Below are 24,728 nucleotides of genomic sequence, written 5' to 3'. Positions count from 1 at the left end.
AATGAATTGGTCATTAAAGAATAAATAAACCTTTCACCAACAAAAAATTATTACATATTTACTCAAATAAATTCATCTTGAATAATAAAAAATAAAATAGAATTGTTCTTAAAATGTTACCAAAGCTTAGAGTGGGGAGGGGGGGGGGGGGGCTCCGAGTCTTAAAAAATATTGAAATTAAATAAAGTCAGGAGTGTCAGTTTTATTATATTTATTGTGTTTTATATCTCAGCATCAGTTCTCATTATTTTTTATTTTGTATTCAGTACATAATGGTGTATTTAATATATTGCCCCTTGGGCTTCTTCCAAGTACCCCTGGGGGTACAGGTACCCCCATTTGAGAAAGTCTGTACAATTACTCTCATCCTGTGTAGCTATTGAACGGCTCACAAGCACAATTAAATGGAAAACTCATATCTTCCACGAGATATGGAATTAATTTCTCTAATTCTTAGAATCAAGGCCTGATATCTCGTCATCATAACTTACAAAGACAGACCATACCCCCCCACCTTTAAAAAAAAAAAAAAAAATTTAAATGATGTTTGATTATGTATCAGACATATGAAAATGGATGATGACAAGAATTCAAGTCACTATTAGTTATATTTTCTGTCAATTATTATTTTGTTTTTTACTTTCATTGCTGTTTCAAAATTTTGAGGTGGTGCGGTGTGGGGGGGTCACACAATGTTACCAATTCATGTCAGAAAAAATATATAATGTGTTAAAAAAAATAATAAAGTCTGTATTATTGAGTCAGCGAGGCAGAAAATGGTGTTTTCATGTTTGTTACAGAGCATCTGAACAATCCAAATGAGTCATATCTGATGGCAGTGAAAAAAGAAGTGCTTTTTTTTCAGTGTTCTTTTTATTGGAATCAAGGTTAAAAAAAAAAAAAAGGAAAAAAAAAGAAAAAAGACAGTCATACAAGAAAAACAATGCTTTTGGATTTTCTACATAACATAACAATACAACACCCACCCCACATCACCCCTCCCCTCCCCACCCTACAAATTCCCAGGTAATGCACCCCAATCTGAGAATAAATAAATAAATAAATAAACACATAGAAGCAATAATATTAGAAGGTATGACACTCATCAGGCATAGATAATTTAACAAAAAGAAAACAAGAGTGGAGTTGGTCTACAGCCCAGATGTGAGAGCAGGAGGTAGAGCAGACCCCCCCAAATGTGTATTTAATCTTTTCCAGACTTAGATGGGAACCAGTACATTTTATCCCCATATTATTTAACTGTATTGATACTATTAATGGGTCAATAGATTATTTTCCAGATGCTTTGGGAACATCCTAAACTGGATATATCATTAACTTGTTTATTTCTACAGCAGCTACAAAAATTCACACTGAGGTTAAAAAAGGTACACCATGTTTCTGTGTCTAAAATTCAGTGTTCACCTGGTTAGGCATAAACAGATTTGTCACTAAATAAACCGTCCAAATGCTGCAGGTCAGCGGACTTAATGTCGTGGGAATACAGCCTATTGTTTAACTGACAGTGTCTTATTTATACCAAAACACTACAGTCAAGAAAGAAGCACAAGTGAACAAATGTGAGAGTCAAAGTAGGAAAAGGAGGTTCAACAGGGCTCATTCTGTGGATCGGTGAGGATTTTTACGTCTGTGAAAACTTTCCACAGGTGAGTCATTATTATATTCGTTATCTTAAGGAAACTTATGACGTATTTCCAACTGGACTCAACTTTGCCCAGAAAGGAAAAGTAAATAATTCCCCATGGCTCAGCAGGTTAACCCCGAGGCACCAGAGGGAGGGAAGGATTCTTTAGAATTAGCCGAGAAGCAGAGTTAAAGAATAACTTGTGTCAGGAGTAAAGCAGAGTTTAACCCATAAAGACCCAAACATCCAACAGGAACCAAAACCATCTACTGATCGAAACTGTTTAATACATGTTGATCCACTAATTCTATCAATACATGTAAATAACTGGTGTAAAATGCAGTTTGTCATCTTTTCATGGTCTTCAGATATGACCCATTTGGACATTCAGAGGTTCCACAGTTACCATGGAAACACTATCATCTACTACAACATTGACTCACGAGTAAAACCCATGGACTTTCACAAATGACAGTGGATGAAGACACTTGTTTTATGTTCAATTAATGACATATTTTACTGAAAAGTCACTTTTTCTTCATTACCTCCGCCACAGAGGTTATGATTTTGCCAGCGTTGGTTTGTCTGTTTGTCTGTCTGTCCATGTACAAGATAACTCAAAAAGTTACGGACGGATTTTGATGAAAATTTTAGGAAATGTTGATACTGGCACAAGGAACAAATAATTACATTTTGGTGGTGATGGGGGGGGGGGGGGGGGGTGCTCTCTGAGTGGTTTTCTAGATTTTTTTCTATTTTTGATACAACATTCCCTAACTTTAATCCAGTGTTTTTCAACCTTGGGGTTGGGACCCCACTTGGGGTCACCTGGAATTCAAATGAGGTTGCCTAAAATTTCAAGTGAGAAAAAATAAATAAATAAAAAAACCTTACTAATAAAAAAATCTATGCTGAGTTGACAGAGACAATCCCAATCCATAAAAGACATGACAAACTGAAGCTGAAACTGAAGCACTGTGGTACTGTTTATCTTTCAAATGTTCATTGTGGTCGGTTTCAGATGCTGCAGCTCTTTCATAATTCATAGTTTGAGTTCTTGTTTGTTCAGTATTAATTGTCAGCCTTGTAAATCCAAGCTGGACTGACTGTAGGCAAGGAAAATTTATTTGTATAGCACAATTCATACAGAAGGCAATTCACAGTGCTTTACAAAAATGGAAAAGAGACTAAAAACGAGATTAAAAACACACAATTACAATTAAAACATAATCAATAAAACATAAATAATAATCAGTTAAAACAAAGTAAAAGAGAAGAGTGCAGATAGAACCCTTTCAGTTGTTCCATGCACAGTTGAACAGAGCTGTTTTCAGCCTGGACTTAAACATTGTCACAGTAGAGGCCTGTCTCACGTCATCAGGAAGACTGTCCTGACCAAGGAAAATCAAATTCTCACTTTGTGCAGTAATCTACACCTGGCTTTTCTACCTCCGTCCATGATAATATACATTATATAGACTAAATGTCGTCTAAAATGAACGTTTATTTGCAACATAGTATAGCAAACTATTACATGATAAAAAAACAAATTGATTTTAGCAAAAAAAAGTCTCAGTTTTGAATGTCTGGGGTTGCCACAAATTTATGCCATTAAAATGAGGTCACGAGCCAAAAAAGGTTGGGAACCACTGCTTTAATCTGAGCTTTTATGAACATTTTCATGATCAGTAAAATAAATACAGGAAAAATATCAATTTATATTAATAAAATGCCAAATAAAGACAATAATATTATAATAAATGGTGATAAATTGCTTAAGAAAGGTTAGATATAGAGAAAATGTCATTTGGGAACTCACACAAAAGTAGCTCTGGGTCTTTATGGGTTAATTCTTTCTGAGTGTGTGTGTGTGTGTGTGTGGGGGGGGCATAGAAGTTGGCTCTCACCTCTTTCATCTGTTCTGCGATAATGTTTTTTAGAGGATGTAATAACCCAGACTATGTGAACACACACACAGATGTACAGGTTGCCACACATCCTTTTGTTGAAGTACTTGAAATTTTTTTTCAACAGAAGGAAATGTGACAAAACTTCCCTTTTTTTGTATTTAACCACAACCTTTTAACAAAATATTGCTAATGTCAAGTATTTTAACCGTTTCATGCATAAATTATGAAAACCTTGGTCAATATTTTTTTCTTGAGTGATTTTGTTCCTCTTTAGGTATGAAAAAAACTATGCTATTGAAATTTTTTTATGAGCCTTTTTTTTTCATGGAGTTACAAAAATGTCCACTCAGCTGGACACCATGCATTTAATATTTGAAGCAAAGAAACATATATTTAAAACTCATCATCAGAAAGTGATAAACTGTGTGAAACCTTTGAAATGCAAACATTTCTAATGCAGCTAATCTGATGTTTTCTCATTTTTTAGCATATTCTAATTAGGGATGTCCAATATTGGCTTTTTTGCCAAAAACCGTTATGCCGATATTGTCCAACGCTTAATTTCTGATTCCAATATCTACTGATACCGCTGCCGATATATGTGGGATATTAAACTAATTTTAGGTAACATCACATATCTCCTGTCATGAAATTAACACATCATGCCTAATTTTATTGTGATGCCCCATTGGATGCATTCTCAAATGCAACAAGGCTTTCAAAATGTAAACACTGTCTGTGCAAAGAATACATACTTCAACTTAAGTTGTGAAAAAAATGCCATATTTGTTTATTTTCTCTCCCTCCCTCCATGAGTCTATTACAGTGTGGCAACTCTACTGTACAGTTTTGAAAACTGCACATTTTTTTCAGCTACAAACAATGCTTTGTTCACGTGTTGGTAAATGCCGGCGAAATCAAGACATTATTTTATCGGTTTTAATGATAGGCAAAAAAAACGATAACGATATTCACCGATATTACATTTTTATGCCAATTATGGGCCGATAATATCGGTGGGCCAATATTATCAGACATCCCTAATTCTAATACTAGTTATTAGTCACTTTATGGAGATAATGTGCAAAAAAAAAAAAAAAACCTTTTTGTTTAAGAAAATTTTTAATTACACCAATAATTCGCATTTGATTTACACTAAAACGTGTTACTGCAGATCAGGTTTATCAAGAAAAGCAAAGTAACAGTAACGGTCTGAGTATCAGTGTATGAGATGATGCATGAGTGTCCACTGTGTTGGTTGATATGGAACTAAAACAACAAAACCCACAGTTAACGTGTTCTTTTATTAGAAGCTCCAGGGATGAGTCTAGATTCAGATCGGTCTCAAAGTTGACAAAATGTATTCAGATCACAAATAAGTTGGACATTCAGCACTGAGGACTCCCCAAGGGGAGGCAAGGAGGATTGATTTAGGTTCAGTTTGTTTCTGTGTTTGTTTGTTGACACATTAGCTAAATTAATAACAAATTGGGTTTATAGATTGCCAGTGACCCAGGATAAATGTCATTATATTTTGGGAACAGTAGGTCAAAGTTCCAATTTTTCATGAATTTTTTTTACCCATTTACTCATTTACTTATAATGGGTCAAATTTCACGTCTATAAAAATATCCATTTGGTTTCAACTTACCTCAAACCTGGCACATACAGTATATAAAGGCAGTTGATATGATGACATCAGCTGCATCCAAGCCAAAATAAGCTACAATAGATGCAAGGGGTGGGGTTTATTGTGTCTGGCACCACTTGTTATTAATAATGTCACTATTGTTTTTGTTGCCAGATGGATACCTTAGAAATGTCCCGACAGGTGGTCCAGGTCCAGCCACAGACCAGGGTCCAGGAGGCGGGGCAGTGGAGTACTGGCCTGTGTGAATGTTACAAAGACATGGGAGACTGTAAGTGTGAACCCAGACCAGACCTACGTGCAGAGATAGCACAGGTGTCTAACATTAAACAGAAACATTAAAACTACGCAGAATTCTAAATGTTATACTTATACCCAGTTGTATAGAAATGGTTTTAAGTTTCATACATTTTGTTTTTACTCTAGATCACAGGTGTCAAACATGCGGCCCGGGGTCCAAATCCGGCCCGCCAAAGGGTCCAATCTGGCCCCTGGGATGAATTTGTGAAATGCAAAAATTACACTGAAAATATTAACAATCAAGGATGTTAAAATCATTTTAGGTCAATTTAATCTAAAAACGATCAGACCAGTAAAATACCATCATAATAACCTATAAATTATGAAAACTGCAATTTTTTCTCTTTGTTTTAGTGTAAAAAAAAAGTTACGTTACACAAGAATATTTACTTTTATAGACTAGCCTTTTATGAAAAATGTGAATATCTGAAATGTCTTAAGAGAAGTATGTGGAATTTTAATAATAATAATCTCCGTGTTATTTAACGTTTGGTGTATTTGTAGATCCACTGTGATCTCTAAGTTGTGATTCACATGTATAAATGATAAACTGAGGTGTAATATTGTGAACATTGTACTTATTTTTGTTAGGAATTTTCAGGTTGTTCATACACTACAAACAAAAAGTTAAGGATATTTTTAATTTTGGGGCTATTTTTTTCAGTTGGGGTTCTTGCACAGCGCTTCTTAGTTTTTTGTGTTTGAATTGAATTGAAACACATTTTTAAATTGCCATAGTTTTATTTACAAATGGCAAAAATGAACAAAAAAATGACCCAAAAAAGATGAAATATCTTTAACTTTTTGTTTGTACTGTATTTGTTCATGTTATGTCGAGTACAATTCATACATGTAAATATTTTCATCACGGAATTTTACTTTTTTCACTCAAAAGTTGTTATCCTATTACACTGGGTTACAAAAAAATGTTTTTTGCAAGTTGTCTAGGTTTTTTCAACTGAATTAGGACCATTTTGCACCGCTAAATCCAAAAATGACATCTGTTTTTCTCAATCAGGTCAGGTTTTTTTGCTAATTTGATTTTGAAAAATTGGATCTTCTCACAAAATTGATGACATTTTTGTGACTTTATCAGTTGATTTTTTATATACAGGGTGGGGAAGCAAAATTTACAATATTTTGAGGCAGGGATTGAAAGACAGTGTATGACCAATTAGTTTATTGAAAGTCATGAGAATTTATTTGCCACAAGAAAATTGACATAATAGAAAATGTTTTTATTCTATGTGTCCTCCTTCTTTCTCAATAACTGCCTTCACACGCTTCCTGAAACTTGCGCAAGTGTTCCTCAAATATTCGGGTGACAACTTCTCCCATTCTTCTTTAATAGTATCTTCCAGACTTTCTCGTAATATTTTTGCTCATAGTCATTCTCTTCTTTCCATTATAAACAGTCTTTATGGACACTCCAACTATTTTTGAAATCTCCTTTGGTGTGACGAGTGCGTTCAGCAAATCACACACTCTTTGACGTTTGCTTTCCTGATTACTCATATGGGCAAAAGTTTCTGAAAAGGTATGGATAATAGTGTTAGGTATGATTATGACATCAATATATGTTTGGTTTCAAAACAATTGACGTAGTGCCTGCTGAGAAAAAACAACTAAATGTTCATTGTAAATTTTGCTTCCCAAACCTGTAGTTCTCACTCAAAATAGGTTTTAAGAGAAAAAAAATCATTTTCTAACAGGATTCCTGTTAGGTCCAATGGTGTATTCACCGTAGATGTAACAGAATACGTCAGGCTTATTTTTGCAAGATCTTCTAGTCGAAGCCATTTCATTCACCTGTAATATTAAAAAAAAAACCATTAATCATAAATTGGCAAAAGTAAAATCTTCAGAACTCGTTTATTGCAAGAAATATGAAAGAATTTTGTATCATATGATGTGAAAATGTGAAAATGCCCATAAATGTAAGCAAAAATGTTAAAAAGCCAAAATGTAGCATAGTTCAGAAAGTTGACCTGACTGAGCAAAATTAACCCATAAGGACCCAGTGTGACATTTGTGTCAGTTCCCAAATGATTTTTTCTCTATATTTAACCTTTCTTGAGTGATTTATTACCATTTATTGTAATATTATCCTCTTTAGTTTGAGTTTTTTTTTTCAGTGGAAATCATATATTTTCCTATATTTGATTCACTGATCATATAGATATTAATAAAATCTCAGAGTAAATTCAAACGTTATTTTATCAAAAACAGAGAAAACTGAAGAAATAGTGAATTTTGCAGTAAACTCTATCTTTAATTGAACATAAACCAAGTGTCTCCATCCACTGTCATTGTTCAAACTCAATGGATTTTACTGGTGAATCAGTGTTGTAGAAGATGACAGTGTTTTTACGGTAATTATGGAGCTCCTGAACGTCCAAATGGGTCATATCGGATGACCATGAAAAAATTAGAAACTGCGTTTTACACCAATTACTTAAATGCATCAGTGGATCAGCAGGGATTAAACAGTTTCAGCAGGTGATTTTGGTAGATGGTGGATGTTTGGGTCTTTATGGGTTAATGTGATTTTTGGATTCAGCACACCAAAATTATCCTAAATCAACTCAAAAACTTAAACAATAAATTTGTTGTTGACCAGTGTTATTTATATTATTTTACTGGTCCGGCCCACTTTAGATCATATCAGGCTGTATGTGACCCCTCCTTTGACGCCTCTGAGATACAGTGTGGATGTCCATGCAGCTGTAGTGTGTTCCAGTGCTTTGATCTGACCCAGTGTGTGTTTGTGCAGGCTGCTTCGCCCTGTGCTGCCTCCCACTGTTCACCTGTAAAGTCACCAGTGCCGTGGGTGCATGCCCCTGTTTACCTCTGCTCGACTGCCTCGGCTGCGTACCGCCGGCATCTCTCGCCATGAGGGCGTCGGTTAGGGAACGATACGGCATACAGGTAATATAAGACAGCACTAAGGCGTCTATTCACTGCTGTTTCACAAGAATGAACCCTTTTAAGACTGCAATTATAACAGGCCACCTAGGTTTTCTCTGCAATAAAAGTGTCAGAAAATGTATTTTTTTCCAATTCTTTTGCACCTTTGTTTTCAGGAAGAACTTAACTTTCAATATTTAATTTAATTTAACCCTTTCATACACACTGGTCACTACAGTGGACAGCTATTCTACAGCTGTTCTCTTGTATATTCATGGATGGATGGATGTTGTTCTTTTCATTGTTGTTGTTGTTTTTTTACACATATCTTTATTAAAGTTTTAAGACACTACATATCTTTTCTGGCATAAATCGGTAACATTATGTAGATCTCTCCTGAGCATAAATCCCCAGAATCACAAGCCCTCCCCATAGTTTTCACACAATTTATCAGTAAATACATGTTTCTGTGCGTCAAAAATTAAACGTGTGGTGTCTAGCTGAGTGGACGTTTTTGCAACTTCATGAAAAATAGGTTCATAAGATTTTTTTTTAATTATAATTTTTTTATGTATTTTTTTTTTTAAATTTAAAATTATTATTGTTATTTTTAAATGATTATTATTTATTTTTCAGAAGAAAATTTTTAATCGCATTGTTTTTTTTCATGCCTAGAGAGGAATAAAAACACTCAGGAAAAAAATTTGATGAAGGTTCTCATAATTCGTGCATGAAAGGGTTAATTTAACCCTTTCATGCATTAATTGTGAGAACCTTCGTCAAGATTTTTTTCTTCAGTGTTTTTATTCCTCCTTAGGCATGAAAAAAACAATGCGATCAAGTTTTTTTTTTTTCCTGTGGAGTTATAAAAATATCCATGCATTTAATTTTTGAAGTAAAGAAACATGTGCTTAAAACCCAATATCAGAAATTGATATGAAAACAATGAAATAAAAACATGTTTAATGCTGCTAATCTGATGTATTCTCACATTTTAACATATTCTAATGCTATTAATTCCTCACTTCATCCCGATAATGTGCAAAAAAAAACCCTTCTTGTCTAACAAATAACAACTAATTTACACTCAAACATGTTAGTGCAGATCAGGTTTATCAAGAACAGCAAAGTTACAGTAATGGTATGAATGTCAGGTTATGAGATGATGCGTAAGTGTTCACTGTGTCGGCTGATATGGAACTAAAACAACTAAACCCATTAATATACAAGAGAACAGCTGGAGAAGAACTGTCCACTGGAGTGACTTATGCATGAAAGGGTTAATTTAATTTAATTTAATTTAATTTGTTTGTTTATTTCGAGCATTTACAGAATACATGCAAATTCAAAATTCCAAAATCATTCATCTACACTCAAAAAGGAGTGGGAAGAAGAAAGAACAGAAAATATCTGGCCATTAATTATCATTATTATGATTATTGAAGTTTTTCAGCATATTTATTATCAGAAACAACTTTAAATTTCCATAATAAAAATGATTGAGATTGCAGGAATAAACTTTCACCTATTTTACATCTGCTCAAACATGCTTTTTATTGATTTATTTATTTTATTTATTTATTTAATAGGGACAGTGCATATTAATGAACATCTACAACAATTGCAGCTGTAAATATGCCAGATTTTATTATTTTTTGGTCTTGAACATTCAGTATCCATATTACAGCTTCATATTTTTTGTTAGTTCCAGGCATTTTTTTAGCCTGTATTGAAGTCTCTGAAACAGTTCCTTTCTACTTACAGAAGAGTCTCACATTGTTGCCGTAAAGTGTTATATACTGTCGGAAAGCTCAGGATCTCAGCTTTCAGATGCCATTTCAATGTTGTGGATGCTACAAACAGTTCAGGAGTTACAGTAATTTGAATGCTATAAAGTGCAAAATGCAGCGACGGGGAAAATGTCGACTGAAAAACAGCAAGTAGCTAAATGACTAAAACTGTCAAATTAAACATACATTGTAAAAAAAAAAAATCCTGTTGTTTTTACGGAAAAAAAACTGGCAGCTGTGGTTTCCAGAACAATACTGTAAAAAACACATCCAACTGTAAACATATTTGTGGAGTAACATGTAGATTTAACACTTTAAACATGTAGATTTAACACTTTAAACATGTAGATTTAACATTTTAAACATGTAGGTTTAACACTTTAAACATGTAGAGTTAACATTTTAAACATGTAGATTTAACATTTTAAACATGTAGATTTAACATTTTAAACATGTAGATTTAACATTTTAAACATGAAGATTTAACATTTTAAACATGTAGATTTAACATTTTAAACATGTAGGTTTAACACTTTAAACATGTAGATTTAACATTTTAAACATGTAGATTTAACACTTTAAACATGTAGATTTAACATTTTAAACATGTAGATTTAACATTTTAAACATGTAGATTTAACATTTTAAACATGAAGATTTAACATTTTAAACATGAAGATTTAACATTTTAAACATGTAGATTTAACATTTTAAACATGTAGATTTAACACTTTAAACATGTAGATTTAACACTTTAAACATGTAGATTTAACATTTTAAACATGTAGATTTAACACTTTAAACATGTAGATTTAACACTTTAAACATGTAGATTTAACACTTTAAACATGTAGATTTAACATTTTAAACATGAAGATTTAACATTTTAAACATGTAGATTTAACATTTTAAACATGTAGATTTAACACTTTAAACATGTAGATTTAACACTTTAAACATGTAGATTTAACATTTTAAACATGTAGATTTAACACTTTAAACATGTAGATTTAACACTTTAAACATGTAGATTTAACACTTTAAACATGTAGATTTAACATTTTAAACATGTAGATTTAACACTTTAAACATGTAGATTTAACATTTTAAACATGTAGGTTTAACACTTTAAACATGTAGATTTAACATTTTAAACATGTAGATTTAACACTTTAAACATGTAGATTTAACATTTTAAACATGTAGATTTAACATTTTAAACATGAAGATTTAACATTTTAAACATGTAGATTTAACATTTTAAACATGTAGATTTAACATTTTAAACATGAAGATTTAACATTTTAAACATGAAGATTTAACATTTTAAACATGTAGATTTAACATTTTAAACATGTAGATTTAACATTTTAAACATGTAGATTTAACATTTTAAACATGTAGATTTAACATTTTAAACATGAAGATTTAACATTTTAAACATGAAGATTTAACATTTTAAACATGTAGATTTAACATTTTAAACATGTAGATTTAACACTTTAAACATGTAGATTTAACACTTTAAACATGTAGATTTAACATTTTAAACATGTAGATTTAACACTTTAAACATGTAGATTTAACACTTTAAACATGTAGATTTAACACTTTAAACATGTAGATTTAACATTTTAAACATGTAGATTTAACACTTTAAACATGTAGATTTAACATTTTAAACATGTAGATTTAACACTTTAAACATGTAGATTTAACATTTTAAACATGTAGATTTAACACTTTAAACATGTAGATTTAACATTTTAAACATGTAGATTTAACACTTTAAACATGTAGATTTAACATTTTAAACATGTAGATTTAACACTTTAAACATGTAGATTTAACACTGGATTTAAATGGCAAATGTATTTTTCTCCACCTTCATGGTGTCCAAAGCACTTTCCAAATCCACCAGGTCCAACTGGGAACAATTTAGGGTTCATTTTCTTCCATGGACACTTTGACATATGGACAGTCAGAGCCTGGATTCGAACCACCAACCCTTTGATGATTGGACGAGCCGCTCTACCAACTCTCCCAACCCATTAATTTACAAGTTTAAAATGTTACATTGTTAAACGTTTACTTTTTTATAACTTTTTTAAAAATAAAAAAAACAGTAAAATACGCCGTTATTTCAACTATAAAACAATAGAAATCCATAATTTCTACATACAAATCTGGTTTTGTTCACATACTCTTCCTGTAAGAACTACAGAACTATATTGTTTCAATCGTTAACACAATTTTTTTTTCAAATAAACAACTTTGCATTGTACTGTCACTTATAGTTTTTTTATGTTGTAATTTGACAACTTTTTGGTGTTAATTCTACAGTCATTTTTTACAGCGTAAGAACTGAAAGTAGTGAAACCAAATGCTATACTTACCATTCAAACATCTTCCATTTACTCAAACACAGTGACAGCACTAATGTTTAGCAACTCAGAAGTTTCCAGTTAGATTAAATACAGTTAGAAACACATAAACATGTAAAACCCAATATAGTAAAAGTGACATCCTGTAATGAAATTTTGTAAAGTCATGTGGTATTTCGTCGACGTGATACATCCTCTTTACCTGTGAAAGCCTTGTGACTCATGAGTAAGTTGTGTGGAGTTTGAGGAATTACCCTGATGGTGTCAAACCTACAGTATGTGAAGGTACTTTCAACTTTAATGTAACTTTAAAAAAAGAACAACAAATGGTGCCAGGTACATCAAACCCCGCCCCTCACATGTATTGTAGCTTATTTTGGCATCGATCCAGCTGATGTCATCATGTCTACGCATGTGCTGATGTCAGTATATCAACTGCCTCTATATATGTGCCAAGTATGAAGAAAATTAAAACAAAATGGATGTTTTTATAGACATGTGAAATCTTGCCCATTGTAAGTAAATGAAAAAAGAAGATGTAAAAAAAAAATTCATAAAAAAATTAAATTTCGACCTATTTTTCCCCAAATGTAATGACTTTTATTCTGGGTCACTGGCAATCTATAAACCAGATTTGGTGTGAATTCATCCAGTAGTTTTGCTGCTACAGACATTTGAAATTTCACCCATTATAAGTAAATGGGGGAAAAAAAGAATTTTAAAAAATCATAAAAATTGAAACTTTGATCTATTTTTCCCAAAATGTAATCAGATCTATTCTGGGTCAGTGGCAAAATATAAACCAAATTTGGTATGAATTCAACCAATATTTTTGCTGTTAGAGTGTTAACAAACAAACAAACCAAAAACAAGACCCCTTGCCCCCCCTTCAGGTGGAGTGGGGTAATAATGACACTGGGTTACAAAAAAATGTTTTTTGCAAGTTGTCTAGGTTTTTTCAACTGAATTAGGACCATTTTGCACCGCTAAATCCAAAAATGACATCTGTTTTTCTCAATAAGGTCAGGTTTTTTTTTTTGCTAATTTGATTTTGAAAAATTTGATCTTCTCACAAAATTGATTACATTTTTGTGACTTTATCAGTTGATTTTTTTATATAGTTCTCACCCAAAATAGGTTTTAAGAGAAAAAAAATCATTTTCTAACAGGATAACAGGAAATCACACTGAAGATATTAACAATCAAGGATGTTAAAATCATTTTAGGTCAATTTAATCTAAAAACTATCAGACCAGTAAAATACTATCATAATAACCTATAAATTATGAAAACTGCAATTTTTTTCTCTTTGTTTTAGTGTAAAAAAAAAAAGTTACGTTACACAGGAATATTTACATTTATAGGCTGATTTTTTTTTTTCACTTAAAACCTATTTTGGGTGAGAACTATATAAAAAAAATCAACTGATAAAGTCACAAAAATGTAATCAATTTTGTGAGAAGATCAAATTTTTCAAAATCAAATCAGCAAAAAAAAACCTGACCTGATTGAGAAAAACAGATGTCATTTTTGGATTTAGCGGTGCAAAATAGTCCTAATTCAGTTGAAAAAACCTAGACAACTTGCAAAAAACATTTTTTTGTAACCCAGTGTATGTTTACGCATTTGGCAGACGCTTTCCAAAGCGTGTAATAGGATAACAAAGTGTAATAGGATAACAATTTTTGAGTGAAAAAAGTAAAATTCCATAATGAAAATATTTACATGTACGAATTGTACTCGACATAACATGAACAAATACAGTACAAACAAAAAGTTAAAGATCTTTCATCTTTTTTGGGTCATTTTTTTGGTTATTTTTGCCATTTGTAAATAAAACTATGGTAATTTAAAAATGTGTTTCAAATCAATTCAAACACAAAAAACTAAGAAGCGCTGTGCAAGAACCCCAACTGAAAAAAATAGCCCCAAAATTAAAAATATCCTTAACTTTTTGTTTGTAGTGTATGAACAACCTGAAAATTCCTAACAAAAATAAGTACAATGTTCACAATATTACACCTCAGTTTATCATTTATCCATGTGAATCACAACTTAGAGATCACAGTGGATCTACAAATACACCAAACATTAAATAACACGGAGATTATTATTATTAAAATTCCACATACTTCTCTTAAGACATTTCAGATATTCACATTTTTCATAAAAGGCTAGTCTATAAATGTAAATATTCTTGTGTAACGTAACTTTTTTTTTACACTAAAACAAAGAGAAAAAATTGCAGTTTTCATAATTTATAGGTTATTATGATGGTATTTTACTGGTCTGATCGTTTTTAGATTAAATTGACCTAAAATGATTTTAACATCCTTGATTGTTAATATCTTCAGTGTAATTTTTGCATTGCACGAATTCTTTTTTCGCTTTTTTTGTGAAACGCTTTAGTGACTGTGGATCCAGGTTTGTCGTTTCGTTTCATTTTTTTGGCAACACTTTACTTGAAGGTCTAGTTTATAATGCATTAAGCGCACATTCATAAGACAGTATAACACATTTATAATGCATTATAAAAGTCATTACAACAGTTTATGATCATGTAAAACAACTTATACCAAGGTTAATAAAGTATTATAAGTATAGGCATAAAGTATTATAAATTCAGCTTTCATAATGTTTTATACATCCATACCAAAGTGACAACAGTGTTTGTAGGAAGAATCTCAAGTCCTGGGTTACAGAACACATTATCATTGTATGATATTATAACACAAGTATGATGACGTATGAGCAGTATCTGCTGGCTCTAAGTAAAGTGTAAGTCAAAAATTATACATCAAAGTGTTCGTAATAACTCTTTATTTTGCAAAAACATAACATTAAAAGAACAGCTACAGTAAATAGAAGTGTTACATGTTGCTTTATACATAAATAAAAATAATGTGGCAGCTCTAAATCTTTGTTAATTCAAACACATACTTTTTTTTTTTTTTTTTTTTAATAAATATGAAATCCCTAAAATAGATGGGTATAGGGACCAGTGACAAAACCTAACAAAAGTTCCCCACGTAAAAAACTAAATTTCTTCACACTGCTTTGGTATGGATGTATAAAACATTATGAAAGCTGAATTTATAATACTTTATGCCTACACTTATAATACTTTATTAACCTTGGTATAAGTTGTTTTACATGATCATAAACTGTTGTAATGACTTTTATAATGCCTTATAAATGTATTATAATGTCTTATGAATGTGCGCTTAATGCACTATAAACTAGACCTTCAAGTAAAGTGTTATCCTTTTTTTTTTCCCATTTGGCCTGTGCACAGTTGGAATGTGAGTGTTAAATGTAACCAGGGGTGAGTTTGTTCTGTTGTCCTCATGGGTTGAACAATGACACTGATTGCTTTGACGCATTCTAATTACACAGAGCTGCAGAGGTTTGAATAATAATGATTACCGCTGTGGGGATTTAGAAACACAGCGCACACACACAGGGGAAAAGAGATGCGACTTAACTCGAACACTGCAAGTACTGTTACGACACACACAACAGACCAGATTTATTGAGTTGATTCATCTTCACCGGGGCAGTCAATGTGTTAATCCTACGAATCAACATCATTGTCGGACTCCTGCCAAGCTACCCACCCACCCACCTCACCGCTTCACTGCTGTGCTGTTTGTTGACACTTAACACCCCTACACGACCACAGATCCCCCATCGGTGCCCCCATCCTCATACAAAAACAGATGCTACCGGGATGCGCCTGGATGCGCAGCGTCGGCCACTTTCTGGGACAGTGAAGCGAACGGAGCGATAAGGCAGGAGGTGGGAGTGGTTGGAGGCCAAACAGGCATGAGCTGGAGCGCTGCCATCGGGAGAAGGAGGTGGTTGGTAATGTTGGCTTTTCTGGAGGTGGAGTGGGCCGTGGATCGCTGTCAATACTGCGGAGCATGAGCGCTGAAGGTGCCAGAAGATCTTATGAAAACAAATCCAGGCATGTAGGCAACTATTCTGCAACGGACAAAGGGAGACGACTGTGAAGAACAGAGAATAGAACAGATCACCACAGACTCTTTGGTGTGTTCAATCTATGGCGGCTTTGTTTTTAACCCTTTCATGCATAGTGGTCACTACAGTGGTTGTGTTTATTACACTGGTCAGCAACAAATTTATTATGTTTTTTGAGTTGATTGAGGATAATTTTGGTGTGCTGAATCCAAAAATCACATTCATTTTTGCTCAATCAGGTCAACTTTCTGAACTATGCTACATATTGGCTTTTTAACATTTTTGCTTACATTTATGGGCATTTTCACATCATATGATACAAAATTATTTCATATTTCTTGCAATAAACGAGTTCTGAAGATTTTACTTTTGCCAATTTATGATTAATGGTTTTTTTTTTAATATTACAGGTGAATGAAATGGCTTCGACTAGAAGATCTTGCAAAAATAAGCCTGACGTATTCTGCTACATCTGTGGTGAATACATAATAAATAACACTGGGTTACAAAAAAATGTTTTTTGCAAGTTGTCTAGGTTTTTTCAACTGAATTAGGACCATTTTCCACCGCTAAATCCAAAAATGACATCTGTTTTTGTCAATCAGGTCAGGTTTTTTTGCTAATTTGATTTTGAAAAATTTGATCTTCTCACAAAATGGATTATATTTTTGTGACTTTATCAGTTGATTTTTTTACATAGTTCTCACCCAAAATAGGTTTTAAGAGAAAAAAAAAAATCATTTTCTAACAGGATGTATTTATTACACTGGTCAACAACAAATTTATTAAGTTTTTTGAGTTGATTTAGGATCATTTTGGTGTGCTGAATCCAAAAATCACATTCATTTTGCTCAATCAGGTCAACTTTCTGAACTATGCTACATATTGGCTTTTTAACATTTTTGCTTACATTTATGGGCATTTTCACATCATATGATACAAAATTCTTTCATATTTCTTGCAATAAATGACTTCTGAAGATTTTACTTTTGCCAATTTATGATTAATGTTTTTTTTTTTCATATTACAGGTGAATGAAATGGCTTCAACTAGAAGATCTTGCAAAAATAAGCCTGACGTATTCTGCTACATCTGCAGTGAATACACCATTGTACCTAACAGGAATCAAGTGATCAAATGATTTTTTTTCTCTTAAAACCTATTTTGGGTGAGAACTATAAAAAAAAAAAAAATCAACTGATAAAGTCACAAAAATGTCATCAATTTTGTGAGAAGATCACATTTTTCAAAATCAAATTAGCAAAAAAAACCTGACCTGATTGAGAAAAACAGATGTCATTTTTGGATTTAGTGGTGCAAAATGGTCCTAGTTCAGTTGAAAAAACCTAGACAACTTGCAAAAAACATTTTTTTGTAACCCGGTGTTATTTTAATTCCATATCAGTCAACATACTGGACACTTATACAGGGTGACACAAAAAAATAGGAACTTTTTAACAATCCAATAAAACCAAGAGTGATGGAAGAAAAATATTTTATTCATAGTAATTGAAACCTTAAAACATGCCATTTAAGAAACAATGATGGAATTTTCATTTTTTAAAAATTACTTCCTGTAGATGGCGTCCTCCTGTACGAATGCATTCTTGAAATCTGCTGTTGAGATTCCTCATTGACCGCTGCAACATCTCAGCTGGGATACTGTGAATTTCATCCTGAATTCTCTGTTTTAACTCATCCAGAGTTCTTGGTCGAGTCATGTACACTTTACTCTTGAGATAGCCCCACAAGAAAAAATCACAAACTGACAAATCTGGCGATCTAGGGGGCCAGGGAACATTACCGAATCTTGAGATCACACGGTTACCGAACAATTCTCGCACAGCCTCCAATGGTTACTAAAATGGGGGTGTGTTTACTTGCTCAAGGTCACTGTCTCGCAGTGCTGCCACTTGCTCATGTCTGCCAATACGCACCTCAAAAATTCCTCGTTTTTTTGGGTCACCCTGTTCTACCATTCAAAAGTTTGGACTCACCTGGTTTTTCTTTATTTTCATGACTATTTCCATTGTAGATTCTCACTGAAGGCATCAAAACTATGAATAAACACATGGAATTATGTAGTGGCATAACTCAAATCATGTTTTATATTTTAGATTCCTCAAAATAGCCACATTTTGGTTTTAGAATAGAATAGATCTTTATTGTCACTGTCACAGGAACAATGAAAATCAGTTTAGCAGCTCAGTTCAATTTAGCAACAAAACCCTTAGTGTAAAAGGCACTGTATAAAAAGTCACACTGTTAAGAAAAGTGAACTGCGCAAGGGCTTCAGAATAAAATATGAATCCACATGTGCTACTAAAGTAATGCTAGAACTCCTGAAATGAATAAAATACACAGAAAGAATATACAAAAGCTAACTCTATACTACTATTATTACACTGGGTTACAAAAAAATGTTTTTTGTTCAAACTTTAAACATCATGGCATTATCAACTATACGAGAGTTTTCTTTCTATGTAAAGTACTTAAGGTACAAAAACGGACCATTTCAAAAGGGTACAGAAATGTCTCTCAAAAAAGTACACCCCCAGCGACAAGCATTTGTACCCTTTTAAGTACACGCTGGTACCTCTATTTTTGAGAGTGTAATATATAAATAAGGTCAACTCCAAAGTTTTCTCTATGTTTCAGAGTGAAAAAAGTACATTTACATTTTGAAAAGGTTTACATCTGCAAACTATCTTTTCAAAAGATGTGAATAACACGAACAAACTGAAAAAATAAGTGTAACTGTAACAATATTCTGCCTCAGTTTATCATTTACACATATACATTATAATTTACAGATCACAGTGGATCTACAAATAGACAAAACATTTAGTAACAGGCAATCTTGTTAAAATTGTACATACTTCTCTTTCATGTTTCATATTCATATTTGTTCATGTTATTCACACTTTTTGCGAAATTAGGCTTTGTTTTAGTGGAAATACATGAAAATATTTACATTCACAAAGAGAAAAATTTGGAGTTGACATTATTTCTACGTTATTATGATAGTGTTTTACTGGTCCTGCCAACTGGAGATTGAATTAGTCTGAATGTGGAACCTGAACTAAAAGAATTGTTAATATTTTAGTGTAATTTTTGCATTTCACAAATTCATCCCAAGGGCCAGACTGGACCCTTTGGCGGGCCGGATTTGGCCCCCGGGCCGCATGTTTGACACCTGTGTGTTAGAGTATATTAAAATGTAAGAAAACATCAGATTAGCAGCTTTAAAAATGTTTTTATTTCATAGTTCACACACAGTATATCAATAAATGCATGTTTCTTTGCTTCTAAAATGAAACGCATGATGTCCAGCTGAGTGGATGTTTTTGCAACTCCATGTTGTTGTTGTTTTTTTTTTTTCATGCCTAAAGAGGAATAAAAACACTCAGGAAAAAAAAATCTTGATTATGGTTCTCATAATTCATGCATGAAAACAAACACACAGAAGAGTTTCAAACTACAAATCTGCAAAAGCTGCATTCAAATACACAATTCTATAATATCGTCTGGGGGCGGAGTGTTAATTTTACTTGTGAATGTCACCCTCCCACATTCAATTTCCCAAGGGAGGCAGAGAAAATAGGATCCGCTCCCAGGTCTCAGTGTCATGTTTAATAAATAAAAAGCTCAGTTATTACAATGCAGCAAAATTAAGGCTCATTACCACTCGGATTAATATTGTGAAGATTGTTTACGAGGTTCTGAGTTGTCGTGCTGAGTCAGTATCATGAAGCTGAAATCACATGCACAGGCTGCACATGGCACAACATGATCCGTCTTCTTACTTCTCAGACTTTATTGATTTAACAAATCTCACCCACCAGCATTTCCATCTTGACACTACTGACAAGGTCTTTATCGTGATTGCTGTTGCTAAGTGCAAAGACTCGGCTGCATGAAACTCACGTCTTGAGTAAATAAGACTCTTTACAGCAGGGGGGTCGAACTCATTTTAGTTCAGGGGACACATTCAGCCCAATATGATCTCAAGTGGGTCGGGCTAGTAAAATAATAACAGTGAAAAAAACCCAAAAATAAATTATGATAATGTTTACATCTACAAAAATCTGAATAGCATGAACAACTGGAAACATCTTAAGAAAAACAAGTACAATTTTAACAATATTATGCCTCAGATTATTAGTTTATCCTTTACACATGTGCATTACAACTTGCATTACAGTTACAAATGCACAAAACATTTAATAACAGGCAGAATATTGGTAAAATTGTATTTACTTATTTTAACCTGCTGAGACTCAGCAATGCATTTTGTCCTCTGTAGGGGATAAGAGTTTTACAGCTTTATTTATTTAAAAATAAATAAATAAATAAATAAACCCAAAACAAAAAAAAAGACAAAAAAAATGCTGCCCACTGCAAAGGACATTGCATTAAAAAAAAAAAAAAAAAAAAAAAAAATTATCTGAAAAAAACAAAACAAAAAAACAACAAAAAACAATTGCATCATGTTGTTTCCATCCAAGTCAGTTATTTAAGTAAAGTAAAGTAAACACACCAGCAATGACATTTAACCTCCTGAGACCCAGCAATGCATTTTTGTCCTCTCGGGACAAGAATTTTACAGCTTTATTTATTAAAGAAAAAAAAAAAATACTGCCCACTGCAAAGGATATTGCATAAAAAAATAAAAAATTTATCTGAGAAAAAAAAAAAAAAGTTGTTGCATCATGTTGTTTCCAATCAAGTCAATTATTTAATGTAAAAAAAAAAAAAAAAAAAAGCCAAAACTTTTCCTTTCCTGGGTCTCAGGAGGTTTAGACATTTCAGGTCATTCACATTTTTTGTAAAAGAATAGTTTGTTAATATAAACATTTTCATGTAATTTTACTTTTTTACGTTAACCTCCTAAGACCCAGCTATGGGTTTTCTGTCCACATTTGTGGACAACAGTTTCACAACTTTATACAAAAAAAAAAGAAAAGAAAAGAAAACTGTCCACCACAAAGGACATTCCATAAAAATTTTTAAAAACTGCATCTGAAAAAACTGTTGCATCATGTTGTTTCCAATATAGGCACTTATTTAATAAAAAACAAAAAAAGCTTGTACTTTGCTGACATTTCCTGGTTCTTAGGAGGTTAAACCAAAGATAAAATTTGCTGTTTTCATTATTTATAGGTTTAATATGATTGTATTTTACTGGTCTGACCCACTTGAGCTCTAATTGGTCTGTATGTGGAACCTGAATTAAAATCATTTTAACATTCAAGTCAATACTTATATTGTCTGTCAGTTATTATTTTATGTTATTTACTTTCACAGCTGTTTTCAAAATTCAGAGGGGGTCTTGGTGGGGGGGGGGGGTCTAGGGATTTATGTTCAAGGGAGACCCACACAATATTATCATTTCATGTCACAAAATATGTGTAATGTGTGAAATCCTTAATAAAGATATGTGTTAAAAATAAATCATTTTAATATCGTTGATTGTTAATATCTTCAGTATAATCTTTGCATTTCACAAATTCATCCTACAGGCCAGACTGGACCCTTTGGCGGGCCGGATTTGGCCCCCAGGCCACATGTTTGACACCTGTGCTTTACAGCAAAAGATAAATGTGATTTTTATTGTTTTGTGGACAAATCCTTTTACTGTCTGATGCATTTAACCTCCTGAGACCCAGGAAAGGAAAAGTTTTGGCTTTTTTTTTTACATTACATAATTGACTTGATTGGAAACAACATGATGCAACTGTTTTTTCAAATAGATTTTTTTTTTTTTTTTTTTAAGCAATGTCCTTTGCAGTGGGCAGCATTTTTGTTGTTGTTGTTGTTTGTTTAATAAATAAAGAAACTCAAAAAAATGCATTGCTGGGTCTCAGGAGGTTAAATGTCATTGCTAGTGTGTTTAGTTTACTTTGACTGGAAACAAAATGTGAGAAAGTTGTGACAAATGCAAGAATTTTACATTGTCACATTTATACATTGCAAGTATAAGCTAATAACAGCACCCGAGGCATATGAGGACTGAACTGTTGGATTGTATATTGGCAAAAAAAAAAATGCACCTAAATGCAAATATTCACCTTTTGTTCAAGCCTCCCACCTATGTTCAGGCCTCGGTGTGTGTCTTACAGGGGAGTGTGTGGAGCGACTGCCTGTACGGATGCTGCTGCTACCCGCTATCTTGGCTCCAGATCTCCAGAGAGCTGAAGAGAAGAGCAGCATCCCACGCCTCCTCCTCCTCCTCCTGCTGCTCCTCAGCCAGATACACCGCTTTGACGTCCCTGCAGGGGGCGCACTTGGTCTAGACTCACCGAGCACCTCTGCCTGTCCTCCAGAGTACAGGAGCTGATTTAATCACACTTCCTCTGGTCCCCGAAGCCACTCCTTAGTACCTCAGAGATTTCAGAAAGGGCACAAAAAGTCCCAAAGACAGATAAGTTCACTTTGTACAGAACAGAACTGATACTTTCAGAGCGATCAGTAGTGAAGAACAGGAAAGGTGCAGCACTGATAACAGCTGAAAGACTCATATTTTAGAAATGACACATCTTTACCCTTTAAATCAAGCTCTGCTCTGTTTATGACTGTGCATATGGCTGTAATGACATCTGCCACTGCTGATTTAGTTTCTTTTTTTTTTGTTTGTTTTTTCGAAAAATTATCCACTATAAGAAAAAAAAGACCAGCCAAAAAAATTATCCACTATAAGAAAAAAAAGAGAACTGCCTGAAAAATTATCAACTATAAGGAAAAAAAGAGAACAGCCCGAAAAATTATCCACTATAAGAAAAAAAAGAGAACAGCCCGAAAAATTTTCCACTATAAGAAAAAAAAGAGAACAGCCCAAAAAATTATCCACTATAAGAAAATAAGAGAACAGCCCGAAAAATTATCCACTGTAAGAAAAAAAGAGGACAGCCCGAAAAATTATCCACTAGCCCAAAAAATTATCCACAATAAGAAAAAAAAGAGAACAACCCAAAAAATTATCCACTATAAGAAAAAAAGAGAACAACCCAAAAAATTATCCACTATGAGAAAAAAGAGAACAGCCCAAAAAATTATCCACTATAAGAAAAAAACAGAGAACAGCCTGAAAAATTATCCACTATAAGAAAAAAAAGAGAACAGCCCAAAAAATTATCCACTGTAAGAAAAAAAAGAGAACAGCCCGAAAAATTATCCACTATAAGAAAAAAAAGAGAACAGCCCGAAAAATTATCCACTATAAGAAATAAAAAGAGAACAGCCCAAAAATGTATCCACTATAAGAAATAAAAAGAGAACAGCCTAAAAATGTATCCACTATAAGGAATAAAAAGAGAACAGCCCAAAAAATTATCCACTATAAGAAAAAAAGGAACAGCCCGAAAAATTATCCACTATAAGAAATAAAAAGAGAACAGCCCAAAAAATTATCCACTATAAGAAAATAAGAGAACAGCCCGAAAAATTATCCACTGTAAGAAAATAAGAGAACAGCCCGAAAAATTATCCACTAGCCCAAAAAATTATCCACAATAAGAAAAAAAAGAGAACAACCCAAAAAATTATCCACTATAAGAAAAAAAGAGAACAACCCAAAAAATTATCCACTATGAGAAAAAAAAAGAGAACAGCCCGAAAAATTATCCACTATAAGAAAAAAAAGAGAACAGCCCGAAAAATGATCCACTATAAGAAAAAAACAGAGAACAGCCCGAAAAATTATCCACTATAAGAAAAAAAAAAGAGAACAACCCAAAAAATTATCCACTAGCCCGAAAAATTATCCACTATAAGAAAAAAAAGAGAACCAAAAAATTATCCACTATAAGAAAAAAAAAGAGAACAGCCTGAAAAATTATCCACTATAAGAAAAAAAGAGAACAACCTAAAAAATTATCCACTATAAAAAAAAGACAAGAGCCCAAAAAAAGTTTTTTGAGTAGAGTAAAGCTCTCATTTTGGAAAACATACCCATGACTCAGTGGCAGATCTACAAAATATTACATACGGTGGCAAAGGGGAGGGTGGGGTATCAACACACGATACTTTTTATATTAAATCAAAATGGGAAAGAGGATTTCAGTCAGACATTTCTTCAGAAAATTGGGAAGAGATCTGCACTGAAGCTCTCAAAGTGACCTGGGATGACATCTATGCCGCATTATTTGACATGTTCAGAGTACA

General features: G+C 32.9%; 1 protein-coding gene across 1 annotated transcript; it reads left to right on the top strand.

Moving 5' to 3' along the window:
- Positions 1–1,539: 1,539 nt before the first annotated feature.
- On the top strand, positions 1,540–23,283 carry LOC115438262 (PLAC8-like protein 1). The gene is made up of 4 exons (XM_030161716.1): positions 1,540–1,667; positions 5,360–5,474; positions 8,277–8,431; positions 22,688–23,283. The coding sequence occupies exons 2-4, from the start codon at positions 5,360–5,362 to the stop codon at positions 22,859–22,861; spliced, it is 444 nt and encodes a 147-aa protein (XP_030017576.1). The 5' UTR covers positions 1,540–1,667; the 3' UTR covers positions 22,862–23,283.
- Positions 23,284–24,728: the final 1,445 nt, after the last annotated feature.

Source organism: Sphaeramia orbicularis, chromosome 18 (assembly GCF_902148855.1).
Source record: "Sphaeramia orbicularis chromosome 18, fSphaOr1.1, whole genome shotgun sequence".
In the NCBI taxonomy this organism is placed as follows: Eukaryota; Metazoa; Chordata; class Actinopteri; order Kurtiformes; family Apogonidae; genus Sphaeramia; species Sphaeramia orbicularis.
This window is presented reverse-complemented; position numbering and strand designations above follow the sequence as displayed.